General features: G+C 49.4%; 1 protein-coding gene across 1 annotated transcript in view; it reads left to right on the top strand.

Moving 5' to 3' along the window:
- LOC138481610 (GLIPR1-like protein 1) overlaps window positions 1–13,967 on the top strand; it is a 1,920,818-nt gene that overhangs the window by 1,732,270 nt on the left and 174,581 nt on the right. Inside the window, exon 7 of the mRNA XM_069613805.1 lies at window positions 871–915. Coding sequence (XP_069469906.1) covers window positions 871–915 — 45 coding nt within the window. The remainder of the gene's footprint in view (window positions 1–870; window positions 916–13,967) is intronic.

Raw genomic sequence — 13,967 nt, 5'->3', positions numbered from 1 at the left:
GTTACACTTGCTCATAGAGCCTTGATAGATTCCAGCCAAGACAAACCCTTATGGCTTGGTGGATGGCGGTGGCTTACTTTGGGGGGGGTGTAGCGAGGATGACCGTCTCGGCAAGGAGTCGCTGTCTCTTTCGGTGGTTCCTGGTCTCTGTCCCGGGTGTGTCATGGACATATGTCTGCTTCTCTGGATGGGGTAACATTGCTCACATTCTGTGGTTCAATCTCTGCCGGCGCATCCTTACTGGTTTCGGGGGATACCTCCTGGGTCTCCTTCCACATTAGAGCTGGCATTTTTCTAAAGTGAGAGGAATTCCAGGTCACCATTTCATTTCCCTGGTATGCAGTCACCATGCAATGTTCTTTTCTGACAATTGTCGAGGTCTGAGACTCGTATGACAGCGCCGTTTTCTTCGGGGGGGACCTGTTCTCGACCAAGGGCATGGAGTTTGCTGGGGGTGGAATGCCTCGTCTGACTTTCTTGTTCCTTGTGGGCTTGTTGTGCTTGTTCTACCCGCCCATTGTTCAATCTTGGGGGTGTCCAGGTGTGACGAAGGGAGAGCCCAACTTGTATGCGGACCCCAAACATTAGGGCGGCTGTGGATGAGTTGGGGGTCTGCCAGTATGACCCGAGGAGCCTGTACACTTCGGGTAACCATGGTCTGTGCTGGTCCTTGGCTATCCTGGCAACCTTATTGTAGGTCAATTCCTATATTACCAATGGTGGGGGGAGGGGAACAGTTGGAGGTGTCAAGTTAAAGGGGTTTGCTATATGTGTTAGCAGATCATACGTTCTGATTGTGTTATTTGTATAATGTGACACGAGATTCTTTAAAAAGACTTGAAAAAGCTTACACCCTGCGTTTCATTGCAGCACACGTCCCTCCATCTGGAAGCGAGGCGGGACCCAACGAATCAGGTACAGTGACTGTGTTCTCCACACCCACACATCTAGAGGGGGGGGGGCAAGCTGTGCGGCAGGCTACTGATTGCCACACGGTATTGACCTATTGTGCATTGTCGTTTCCTGCCGCCACACTCTTGGAAAGTGATGGCCACTGGCCCTTTGCAGTGTATTTTCCAAGCACCAATTTACGACGCAATAGTTTTGTAGACTACAGTGAAGTAAATTTGTTTTCCTTCATAATTTAATATGTTAAATATCAACAGATTAAATAAGACAAGGAAGAGACCCACAACCAATACCAATCTAAAGGGAAGACTGTGTTTCTCTGTGCAATTACTCAGGTCCAAGGTGCTTGGAAACCCGTGGCAATAAAAAAAGAACCTGTACAAAGACAGAGCATTTAATAGTAAAACTATGAGCGTCATAATCCAGTAATAACAAAATAACACTGCATTCTAACAGATTCTATCCTCCCAAGGATTCCTCATCTTTGATAATCCGGTCTCAGCGCAGCTGTTCTTTTCTGCCACCAGGGGGCGCAGCTGTGTCGGCTCTGTCGTACTCCTCTATGCACCCCACGCCAGACTTGACTTCCGGGCAGTATATATTGTGGCACGCGCCCATGACCTCAGTTTCTTTCTTCTGTGCACTCTGTTTACTGATCGCAATGTGTTTTCCTGCAAACATTTCTCTGCACCAGGCTACGCTAGGATTCAAGCTGTGTGCGGATTGGGGCTGCACCAGATCTGTCTTTATTGTTTGGGGCGAGTGGCACGACACGCAGCATTGCGGGTCATGCCTGTTCATGCACTTGAAGGTCCTCTGGCAAAGGGCGGCAAAACTATTCACCTTCACCTAAGTCCACAAGACAAAGGGCCTCATTACGAGGTAGGGGCACCATGGCTACCCCCTTACCGCATTCTGGGTCCGGGTTCCCGAAATAGGGACTTACCGGGTCATTCCAACCTTGGAGGACCCTATAAGTCCCCATTCCGGGAACCATTCCCCATTCCCATTCCATCCCTCATAGGGCTCACTGGGAATGGGGATGGAGCTAATAACGGTACCTCAATTTGCGATACCGTTATTAGCTCTGAAGTCCCTTAACAGGTCCCTTCCTTAACGCCTGGTAAAAGCAGGCGTTAAGGAAGGGAACCGCTAAGGGACTTCGGAATAGGGTGGTAAGGAATTACGGCACCGGTGTCCTTACCGGTGCCGGTAATCCCTTACCACCTACCTCGTAATGAGGCCCAAAGAGTGTTGAGCTGCAGGGCCTCATTACACGGTAGGCGGTAACCATAGCGCTATTAGCGCCATGGTTGTCGCCGGTATTTTACCGTGTCCGCCTTGGTGGATGGCGGAATTACCGCCCTACTCCAAGGTGAGCGGGGGCGGTAATTCCCCATTCACCAAGGCTCTTCCCCATTCCCATTTTTGCCCCCATAGGGCATAATGGGAATGGGGAAGGCGCTAATTACGGTACCGCAAATTGCCGTACCGTAATTAGCACCAAGGTCCCTTTGCGGCACCCTACTTTAACGGCTGGCAAAACCAGCCGTTAAGGTCGGTTCCCGCAAAGGGAACTCGTAGTAAGGCGGTAAGGGTTTACCGGTACCGATAAACCCTTACCGCCTACCGTGTAATGAGGCCCGCAGTCAGTCTCTCTCTCTCTCTCTCCCTCTCTCTCTCTCTCTCGTCCCCACAATGGCAGGTACAAGTCCCTTTTCCTACCCACTGCTCTACTAAATAGGAATGGGAGGCATTTTACCTAAAGAGGATGGACATCTTTGCCACGGCAGCCTCAGTGCTGTCGCAGGCACCTCCAGTCGGATCGCTGACGGGTCCCACTGCATCTGTTGAACTGAGTCCTCTCTCGTATGACTTTGGGCGCAGGCCTAGCTCCAATGCTAAATGAAGGGTCCAGCCACCGGATGCCCCGGTCTATGGGCATCGTGGTGCAAGCAACGGGTCTAGGTTCGATGTCCTCATGCCGTTCAACATCAGTGTGGTGGAAGCTCCCCGGGCGTACACTCTCCTTCCTAGAAACACCTTCATGAGAAGATGTATTCCATCTATGACGAGGAAGGTGATCAAGGTGCCTTTCGAGTTGGAGCCCATGGTTTCCAGGGAAGAGAGGGATTTCCCTGAAGACTTTTACAGGGAAATTAAGGATATGTTCTCATGAGCTGAGGACCTGCGGGTCCTCAGTGGCTTGGACACATCCCCAGAGATGGATATCTTGCCGGCTCCCACTCTGGACAATCCGCATGCTGCTTTCCAGTGGATGATGGCCAATGTGTCCGAAAACTTGGGGCTTTCTGCTGGTCCCAAAGTGCGATTTGAACGTAGTTTTACATTTTTTCCTGGGTGCTCAGTTTGAGCTCCTTCATTCCTGTTCTATTAAATTTTCCGGGTTGCCTTCACTTTCGCAAGGTGGGTGAGTCAGCACCATATGTTGTCTGTTTTACCTTCCTATTTGGTTTTCTCCAAAGAGAAGGTGACGCTGAGCGTGAGATCGCCCTTTCTGCCAAAAGTGGCCCCGGATTTCCATCTCTCTCAAAAGATCCATCTCCCTGTGTTTTTTCCTCCGCCTTACCCTTCCAAGGCAGAGAAACGAGTCCGTCAGCTGGATCCTGTGCAGGCCCTGAAGTTCTACGCCTCTAGTACTAGGGGGGCTAGAAAAGACAAGCAGCTCTTTGTTGGTTATCCTGGTGCTCATCCTGGCAGGGCTGTGACCAAAAGGACCCTGTCAAGGTGGATCATTCTCTGCATCTTGGAATCCTGCGATCTGGCCGGAAAGGATGTGCCTGAAGGTCTCAAAGCTCACTCTACCAGGGAAATGGCTGCCACCCTGCCTTGCAGAGGAGGGTCCCTGTCCAAGATATCTGCCAGGCAGCAACATGGACATCTTGCACACGTTTGTGAAGCATTACTACTTGGTTTCTCTTGCGGCCATACAAAGTTGCAGTTTTCTGTGGACAAATGCAAACCTCTTCAACCATTGTCGATGCAATTCACACTTTAAAACCCTACACATTCCCTCCCAAAACAGTCATATTTAAAGGATATGTATTCTAAACAAAGGACAGTGTATTTATTGAAATTCATGTTTTATTATTTTGTTCATCAGCCAAATAGGGTTATGAAAAAACATCTACAAAATATAGCATGAAACACATTGACTAATCATGTATGAAAAGCCAACTATAAAAAGACACATGTCACACCAACCATTGATCACACATCATTCCTCACATCCACTTCACCCCCAGTCATACAAACAACCATTCGTACTTGTGCAATAACCACAATGTTAATACATCTATTCTGTAACCAGAACTCCTATCTTTCTCTTAAACTTTTACTGCTAGGACTTATTCATTGTCTACTAAAGTGCATAAATGTCAATTTTCCAAGTGGTATATGTATTAATTACCACATTTCTCCAGGCAAACCCAAGTTAGAGCCACCTACTGTTGGAGTGGGATCTACGGTTATGTCTACTCAAGTTTCCATCTAGTGCTCCTCATCAGGCCATGCACATTTAGAAAAGGACAGTCTTGTAACAATGATTCAAGTTGGTGTGTATTAAATCCTGTCCAATGCTCAACGTGTACATTCTTCCAGTTTCTCTTGCGGGCCAGGATGCCCTTTCAGGTAGGGCAGTCCTCCAAGGTTTTCTGGTCTAGGTGGTGTTCTTGCTACTTCCCTCCCCCAGATTTACATACTGCTCTAGGAGTCCATTCTAGATGTGGAATCAGTGGCAGGAAAGAATCCATTAGAAGAACAAATTACTTCTCAGTAATGTTCTTTCTGATGGATGTTCCTCCCACAGGTTCCTCACCACTCCCCACTGGCTCCTCTTAGCAGAAGGCTAGTGCACCATCGGTTCTATGGTGCCTCAGCATCAGAGTGCTAGGGAAAAGGGGTGCAACTGAGGTCACGAGCAGTGCACCTCAATATATACTGGCCCTGATGCACCTTCTGGTGGTGGAAATGTTTCAGAAGAACAGCTGCGATGGGATAGGATTACAACAGATGAGGAATGTGTGGGGGGAGCATCTATCAGAGAGAACATTACCAGCGGTAAGTAATTTGTTTGTCAGGTGGGACCAATTATGTCAAATCCCATTGTGCAGGTTCAGATGCATGGAAAAGGTCAGAAAGTAGAGCATGCCTTCCACAACACTTCAGAAATCCAGAGCCAATGAATAAATATTATAGGGAGCTTGAGTTTACGTATTTCTCATAAGACAAGGTATTGCTTCCATCTTCCTAGAGTCTCTAACCTGCCTATCAGGTCATCCACTAACTTCTTGAATTAACATTCCCAACTTCCACTCATTATATGAAGAGCCACTTGCACATGGCAACCCAGAGATCCCTCCCAACAGATATCACACTGAACACTACACCACTATAAACAGCCCACCTGGCATGACCCCATCCCACAGCTCACATTCAAGGTCCCCTCTCAATTTCCAGGCCTCGTGCCCACATACCACCCCCCTGCCCACATACCATGCCCCAAACCCCAAAACCTCGTCTCCATCACATACCAGACTCCCCGCTTACATTCCAGGCCTCCAGCCCACATACCAGGCCCCCATCCCACATACCATTCCTCCAGCCCACATACCAGGCCCCCAGCCACCATACCACACCCTACCCTTATACCACACCCAAGCCCACATACCACATGGCAACCCAAAGATCCCTGCCAACAGAGATCACACAGAACACTAGACCTCTGTAACCAGCCCACATACCACATGGCAACCAAGAGATCCCCGCCAGCAGAGATCAAACAGAACACTAGACCTCTGTAACCAGCCGACATACTACATGGCAACTCCAAGAGCCCCGCCAGCAGAGATCAAACAGAACACTAGACCCCTACAACCAGCCCACATACCACATGGCAACCCAAACATCCCTGCCAACAGAGATCAAACAGTACACTAGACCTCTGTAACCAGCCCACATACCACATGGCAACCAAGAGATCCCTGCCAACAGAGATTAAACAGAACACTAGACCTATGTAACCACCCCACGTACCACATGGCAAGCCAAAGATCCCCCCAACGGAGATCAAACAGAACACTAGACCTATGTTCCCAGCCCACATACCACATGGCAAGCCAAAGATCCCCCCAACAGAGATCAAACAGAACACTAGACCTATGTAACCAGCCCACATACCACATGGCAAGCCACAGATCCCCCCAACAGAGATCAAATAGAACACTAGACCTAGGTAACCAGCCCACATACCACATGGCAACCCAAAGAGCCCCGCCAGCAAAGATCAAACAAAACACTATACTCCTGTAACCAGCCCACATACCACATGGCAAACCAGAGATCCCATCCAGCAGAGATCAAACAGAACACTACACCTCTGTAACCAGCCCACATACCACATGGCAAGCCAGAGATCCCCACCACCAGAGATCAAACAGAACAGTAGACCTCTGTAACCAGCCCATATGCCACATGGAAAGCCAAAGATTCCTCCCAACAGAGATCAAACAGAACACTACACCACTATAAACAGCCCACCTGGCATGACCCCATTCCATATTCCATGCCCCATCTCACTTTCCAGTCCCCAACCCACATACCACACCCCACCCCACATTCCATACCCCCAGCTCACATTCAAGGCCCCATCTCAATTTCCAGGCCCCCAGCCCACATACCATGCCCCTAGCCAACGTACCATGTTCCAATCCACATACCAGGCCCGCAGCCACATTCCAGGCCCCCAGCCCCAAAACCTTGTCCCAGTCACATACTAGGCCCCCAGCCCACATACCAAGCCCCCTCCCACATGCCAGGCTCCCACCCACATACCAGGCTCCCAGCAAACATAGCAGGCTCTCAGCTCACATTCCAGACCCCAGCTCACATACCACGCCCCCAGCTCACATACCACCACCCCAGGCCACATACCACCACCCCAGGCCACATACCACACCCGCCAGGCCACATACCACACCCCAATCCACATACCACGCCCCCAGCTCACATACCACCACCCCAGGCCACATACCACACCCGCCAGGCCACATACCACATCCCAACCCACATACCAGGCCCCCAGCTCACATACCACACCACCAGCCCACATATCACACCCCCATTTTACATACCTCCCCAGGCCCCATACCTCACCCCCGGGCCACATACCACACCCCCAGCTCACATACCACCACCCCAGGCCACATACCACACCCGCCAGGCCACATACCACACCCGCCAGGCCACATACCACACCCCAACCCACATACCATGCCCCCAGCTCACATAGCACCACCGCAGGCCACATACCACACCCGCCAGGCCACATACCACACCCCAACCCACATACCACGCCCCCAGCTCACATACCACACCCCCAGTCCACTTTCCACACCCCCAGCGCACATACCACGCTGCCAGCTCACATTCCACCCCCCAGGCCACATACCACACCCCGAGCCCACATACCACACCCCCAGCTCACATACCACAACCCAAGCCCTCATACCACACCTCCAGTCGACTTTCCACGCCATCAGCCCACATACCATGCTCCCCGCCAATGTATCCTAGCACCATGGTCAATCGTGGCTTCTCTCTGGCCTCAAATGCCTCTTTGACCCAACACACAACACCTACAAACCAGACCTGCACACAGATCCCAGGGTACTTCCAATGTGCACTCATCCACACCACACCGGACCTTCACGCAGACCCCAGGGTACTTCCAATGTGCACTCATCCACAGCACACCAGAGCAAAAAGATCCTGAAGCTCTTGCTCCTGAAATGCGTAATTTGGCTGCAGGGACACTTTGCGTTTACACTGTAATGTAAGGAGGTCCCCGCTGCCAGATGTTTGTCATATGCACTGCGGGGTGCAAACAAAAGGACAAAAGAGGGCATACAAATGTGAATGTAAGCCAGGCTTATGGGTACAGCTGGTCTATTCGGCGACTCGTGATTCCACGATTATAACAGAGCAAGTCTATTTGGTAGCAGTCTCTTGATCAAATGTGGTATAGGAATAGGAGACCTCTACATCCACATGTACAATTTAAAGTTTGGTCGCAGGTCACTGGATTAAAGGTAAAGAAGCTGGGCAAGAAGCCGTCATAAACAGTGATACAAACAAGAGGAAAAGATCCAGGACATTGCGCCCAATAAGGTGAAACACGTGTTTATTATTAGGTCAGCCCTTCGGTGATAACACGTGTTTCGGCCCTTCCTGGCCTTTTTCAAATCAGGGCTAATACAATGGATGGCGCCCGCCAGCTCCGTGCCCTGAATGAGCCAACGCGTATGACAGACAAATTTCCATGTAGATGGGATCTAACCCAATAGAAATACGTAACTACTAAAACGAATTTATGACTCCCAGCAAGGGGTTGTTTATGGATATACTAAGAATGTATTAGCCCTGATTTGAAAAAGGTCAGGAAGGGCCGAAACACGTGTTATCACCGAAGGGCTGACCTAATAATAAACACCTTTTTCATCTTATTGGGTGCAATGTCCTGGATTTTTTCCTCTTGTTTGTATCACGGCATACAAATGTGTACGCCGCCATTTGCCCTTCACATTTGCACTGTGCAGCGCAAACTGAGTAAACGCTGCCTGGCATGCTGGCATGCCAGGCAGCATTTACTTTTCATTGTGAGCACCGCTTTCCATGTTTGCATGACAAGCAGCGTTCACAATTACAATTAAACTCTCCCCGACAGCGGCAGTCCTCCCCCTGCACTTCTCTTTACTGCACTTGCATGATCCAAATGTCACAAGGCCTAATTGGATCATCTTTTGTCTTGTCCTCCCTGTTCCCGCACCCTTGTTTCTTGTTCCGCCTTGAAGCTCATTGGGCCTCATTACAAGGTTGGAGGTAGCCTTGCCGGTAAAACCGGCAAGGCTACCTCCAAACTTGCAAGAAAGCCCGGCACCCGCGAATGGGCAATTACTGGGTTATTCCGGCCCCGCCAGACCCAGTAATTGCCCTTCCGCGGGTGCCGGAATCGGGTGATCCCCATTCCCATTTGAGCCCCATAGGGCTCAATAGGATTGGGGATGCCTGTAGCACCGGCACTGTTCATTACGGTGCCTGTGCTACAGGCATGCTGTGCTCGTCGGTGCCTTTCATTCCACCCGGTCAGACCTGGCGGAATGAAAGGCACCCGCGAGCACAACTCGGAGTTTGCTGGTCCAGATACAATGGTACCGGCAAGCTTACCGGTACCGTTGTATCCAGACCGGCAAGCTCGTAATGAGGCCCATTGTGTATAGGCGCATTATAAATACCCAATAAAATAAAGAAATAAATAAGCACATGTATGCAACCTTTCAATACAGTGATGGCATTTTTAAAATTGAGAAGGTACTTGTGGTTTAAAAATGAAAACTCAAAATTTTTGATCTTTTGCATTGTGTGCCAGTCTGGTACCCATTCGAGGCTCTGGAGTGTTGGACTCTAATGGTTCTCTTCAGTATTGCATGTAAACATTTTTCACATTTTACCCATTTTTCATTCAAAACAGTATTGTAAAATTCATAATTGTAAACCTTTTTGTTTCAAAATGTTCTTGGGGGCTATGGCACCCTCTTCTATAATTTGAGTGTGCTTCCTAGACTCACCTTTGCTTACTCTGACCAGGCGTGGTGCCCCCACAGTTTCAGAATACTGGTGTCTCCTGTTCCACCGCCTGTGTTCCATGGCCGCAGCCAGTGGCACTGCATGTGCACATACACACGCACTCACTATACCTGTGACTGTGAGGGTTGTGATATCACCACTGTGACACCTCATCTCCTCAGGAAGGGTTCAGTGACAGTAAAGTGCAAGGCTGCTCCTGGGTTCACTAGTGGAGGTAGGACATCAGACCCATGCACTCACTATTCCTGTGACTGTGAGGGTTGTGATATCACCAGTGTGACACCTCTGGTCCTCAGGGAGGGTTCATTGACAGTAAAGTGCAAGGCTGCTCCTGGGTTCACTAGTGTAGGTAGGACATCATACCCATGCACTCACTATTCCTGTCACTGTGAGGGTTGTGATATCACCACTGTGACACCTCTGCTCCTCAGGGAGGGTTCAGTGACAGTAAAGTGCAAGGCTGATCCTGGGTTCACTAGTGGAGGTAGGACATCATACACACGCACTCACTATACCTGTGACTGTGAGGGTTGTGATATCACCACTGTGACACCTCATCTCCTCAGGGAGGGTTCAGTGACAGTAAAGTGCAAGGCTGCTCCTGGGTTCACTAGTGGAGGTAGGACATCATACCCATGCACTCACTATTCCTGTGACTGTGAGGGTTGTGATATCACCAGTGTGACACCTCTGCTCCTCAGGGAGGGTTCAGTGACAGTAAAGTTGATCATGGGTTCACTAGTGTAGGTAGGACATCATACCCATGCACTCACTATTCCTGTGACTGTGAGGGTTGTGATATCACCACTGTGACACCTCTGCTCCTCAGGGAGGGTTCAGTGACAGTAAAGTGCAAGGCTGATCATGGGTTCACTAGTGGAGGTAGGACATCATACCCATGCACTCACTATTCCTGTGACTGTGAGGGTTGTGATATCACCAGTGTGTCACCTCTGCTCCTCAGGGAGGGACCGGACACAGTAAAGTGCAAGGCTGCTCCTGAGTTCACTAGTGGAGGTAGGACATCATACCCATGCACTCACTATTCCTGTGACTGTGAGGGTTGTGATATCACCAGTGTGACACCTCTGCTCCCCAGGGAGGGTTCAGTGACAGTAAAGTGCAAGGCTGATCATGGGTTCACTAGTGGAGGTAGGACATCATACTCATGCACTCACTATTCCTGTGACTGTGAGGGTTGTGATATCACCAGTGTGACACTTCTGCTCCTCTTGGAGGGATTGGTGACACTAAAGTGCATGGCTGATCCTGGGTTCACCAGTGGAGGTAGGACATCATACCCATGCACTCACTATTCCTGTGACTGTGAGGGTTGTGATTTCACCAGTGTGACACTTCTGCTCCTCTTGGAGGGATTGGTGACACTAAAGTGCAAGGCTGATCCTGGGTTCACCAGTGGAGGTAGGACATCATACCCATGCACTCACTATTCCTGTGACTGTGAGGGTTGTGATATCACCAGTGTGACACCTCTGCTCCTCAGGGAGGGATCAGTGACAGTAAAGTGCAAGGCTGATCCTGGATTCACTAGTGGAGGTAGGACATCATACCCATGCACTCACTATTCCTGTGACTGTGAGGGTTGTGATATCACCACTGTGACACCTCTGGTCCTCAGGGAGGGTTCAGTGAGAGTAAAGTGCAAGGCTGATCCTGGGTTCACTAGTGGAGGCAGGACATCATACCCATGCACTCACTATTCCTGTGACTGTGAGGGTTGTGATATCACCAGTGTGTCACCTCTGCTCCTCAGGGAGGGACCGGAGACAGTAAAGTGCAAGGCTGCTCCTGAGTTCACTAGTGGAGGTAGGACATCATACCCATGCACTCACTATTCCTGTGACTGTGAGGGTTGTGATATCACCAGTGTGACACCTCTGCTCCTCAGGGAGGGTTCAGTGACAGTAAAGTGCAAGGCTGATCATGGGTTCACTAGTGGAGGTAGGACATCATACTCATGCACTCACTATTCCTGTGACTGTGAGGGTTGTGATATCACCAGTGTGACACTTCTGCTCCTCTTGGAGGGATTGGTGACACTAAAGTGCAAGGCTGATCCTGGGTTCACCAGTGGAGGTAGGACATCATACCCATGCACTCACTATTCCTGTGACTGTGAGGGTTGTGATTTCACCAGTGTGACACTTCTGCTCCTCTTGGAGGGATTGGTGACACTAAAGTGCAAGGCTGATCCTGGGTTCACCAGTGGAGGTAGGACATCATACCCATGCACTCACTATTCCTGTGACTGTGAGGGTTGTGATATCACCAGTGTGACACCTCTGCTCCTCAGGGAGGGATCAGTGACAGTAAAGTGCAAGGCTGATCCTGGATTCACTAGTGGAGGTAGGACATCATACCCATGCACTCACTATTCCTGTGACTGTGAGGGTTGTGATATCACCACTGTGACACCTCTGGTCCTCAGGGAGGGTTCAGTGAGAGTAAAGTGCAAGGCTGATCCTGGGTTCACTAGTGGAGGCAGGACATCATACCCATGCACTCACTATTCCTGTGACTGTGAGGGTTGTGATATCACCACTGTGACACCTCTGGTCCTCAGGGAGGGATCGGAGACAGTAAAGTGCAAGGTTGATCCTGGGTTCATGTATCTTGAAGCACCTTTAGCACATCGGCCATTGCAGGAGTAGTCACTTCCATTTGGCTTGGGTGGTTGTAAGTATCCCAATATGGGGGTCGCTTATTATGTCAAAAAACCAGTACACAATAATGGGGTGAGATGTGTCGACACTCTCTCCCGAACCACAGAAGCTGAATGAAGTCGACCAGCCACCTGTGGTTGGCACAGATACCTGATATGCAAAATACAGGATACCACTTGGCAGCCAATGGGGGGAAGAGGGTTAGGAAGAGGTTGTGGATGGGGAGGGGAATATTAGGAACAGCGGATAGAGGGTTAGGGAATGCCTATTGTGGATAGGACCGGCGAAGAGGCAGGGAAAAAACCCTACACTATCTAATACCTTCAAAAATACCATAGAACATCAGCACAAATTCAATGCCCAGCAGAACCCCTTAATACGGGTCCCTGGTACACTTTCCTTGATCACTTATCCTCTAGTACCCCTTGATACAGGCACCGGTAGACATACAATTGTATGGAGCACATATAAGCAAGCAAAAATGGAACATACACCTTGGGAGGTTTTCCCAGCATGAAGAACGTAACACATGGCCCTATGGGCAAGCATTAGCACACATACAAACATAAAACATAAAGTGGCATGGACATGAAACAGACACAACCATAGTGTTGTTTTCCTGAACACCCTCGGAGTACTCTAGTTACAGCACTGATACTCAAGTGCCACCTGTGCTTCTTCTCAGCGCTTATGCCACTTGCATTTTAAGAAGCAATATTATGAAAACCTGTGGCGAGAGCAACGGTTTATCCCTCCAACACAATTACTGGTGACTGATGTGAAGGGGCCACTAGGGGACCCTCGCGTAGTGGAGACAAGGCAAATCACCACACACGAACTGACACATCAGACACGAGGTTGTATTCCCAAAAGCTAGGGTTTATTGCAAAGCAAATAGTCTCAGTTGGCCAACTCGGTCTCACGGCCCGCGACGTGTGTCTCGAGACCTCGAGGGACACAAGAGAGCAAATAAGGTACATCAGTTACATATATACAAAATGGACATCCTGCAATCAGTCATGACATGTTCATTACGCCCATTGTACAGTTTCTTTGAATTGGGTCTGATGATTGACAATTCCGACGAATATGACACCTTCAAACATCTATTTTAGCAACAATATGCAACATTGCGAGTCTAGAGACATATTTCTTTGTTGAACAGAACACAGTGCTTCTGTTCTTGCAGGCAAGCTGTGTACGGGGGAAGAGTCGCATTCCAGGTCTTGCTATCTCCTATTTGCTATTCGTGTCCTGGGAGTCAGCACGCTCTGCTGGGCTTAGGAAAGGGGGGCCGTAAGAAAAGCATAATTCAAGCCTTTAGCTGTTTCTTACTAGCATTTCTACCATATTAACGAGACTGGCTGGCATCAGTGAAATGATTAAATGCTGTGTTGCTCTCCTCCAAGGCTATATGCGGGAGGGCATTCCTCTCTGGGGCTACCTACATTATGTTTCAACGAATAACTCTTGGCCTCGCGGCCTTGCTCTTTCTCTTTGAAAAACAAAGTAATCAGTGAAGCAGAATAAGCAGAATAAGCTTTTGGCTAAGCAGTTTTGAACAAAAAGCAATGAGCAAACATTAGTGAACAAAATGGCGATTCTAGCTACATCAAAATGGCTGCACATTGGTCAAACTTATGATTCTGTATTTCTGACGTTTAGTGCATGAGACGTTTGGTCGTCGGCCAATATGATACATTGCCATTG

The sequence above is a fragment of the Ambystoma mexicanum genome, chromosome 5p (assembly GCF_040938575.1).
Source record: "Ambystoma mexicanum isolate Mex_15411 chromosome 5p, UKY_AmexF1_1, whole genome shotgun sequence".
NCBI lineage: Eukaryota > Metazoa > Chordata > Amphibia > Caudata > Ambystomatidae > Ambystoma > Ambystoma mexicanum.
The sequence above is the reverse complement of the archived record's forward strand: the minus strand, read 5'-3'. Positions and strand labels throughout refer to the sequence as shown.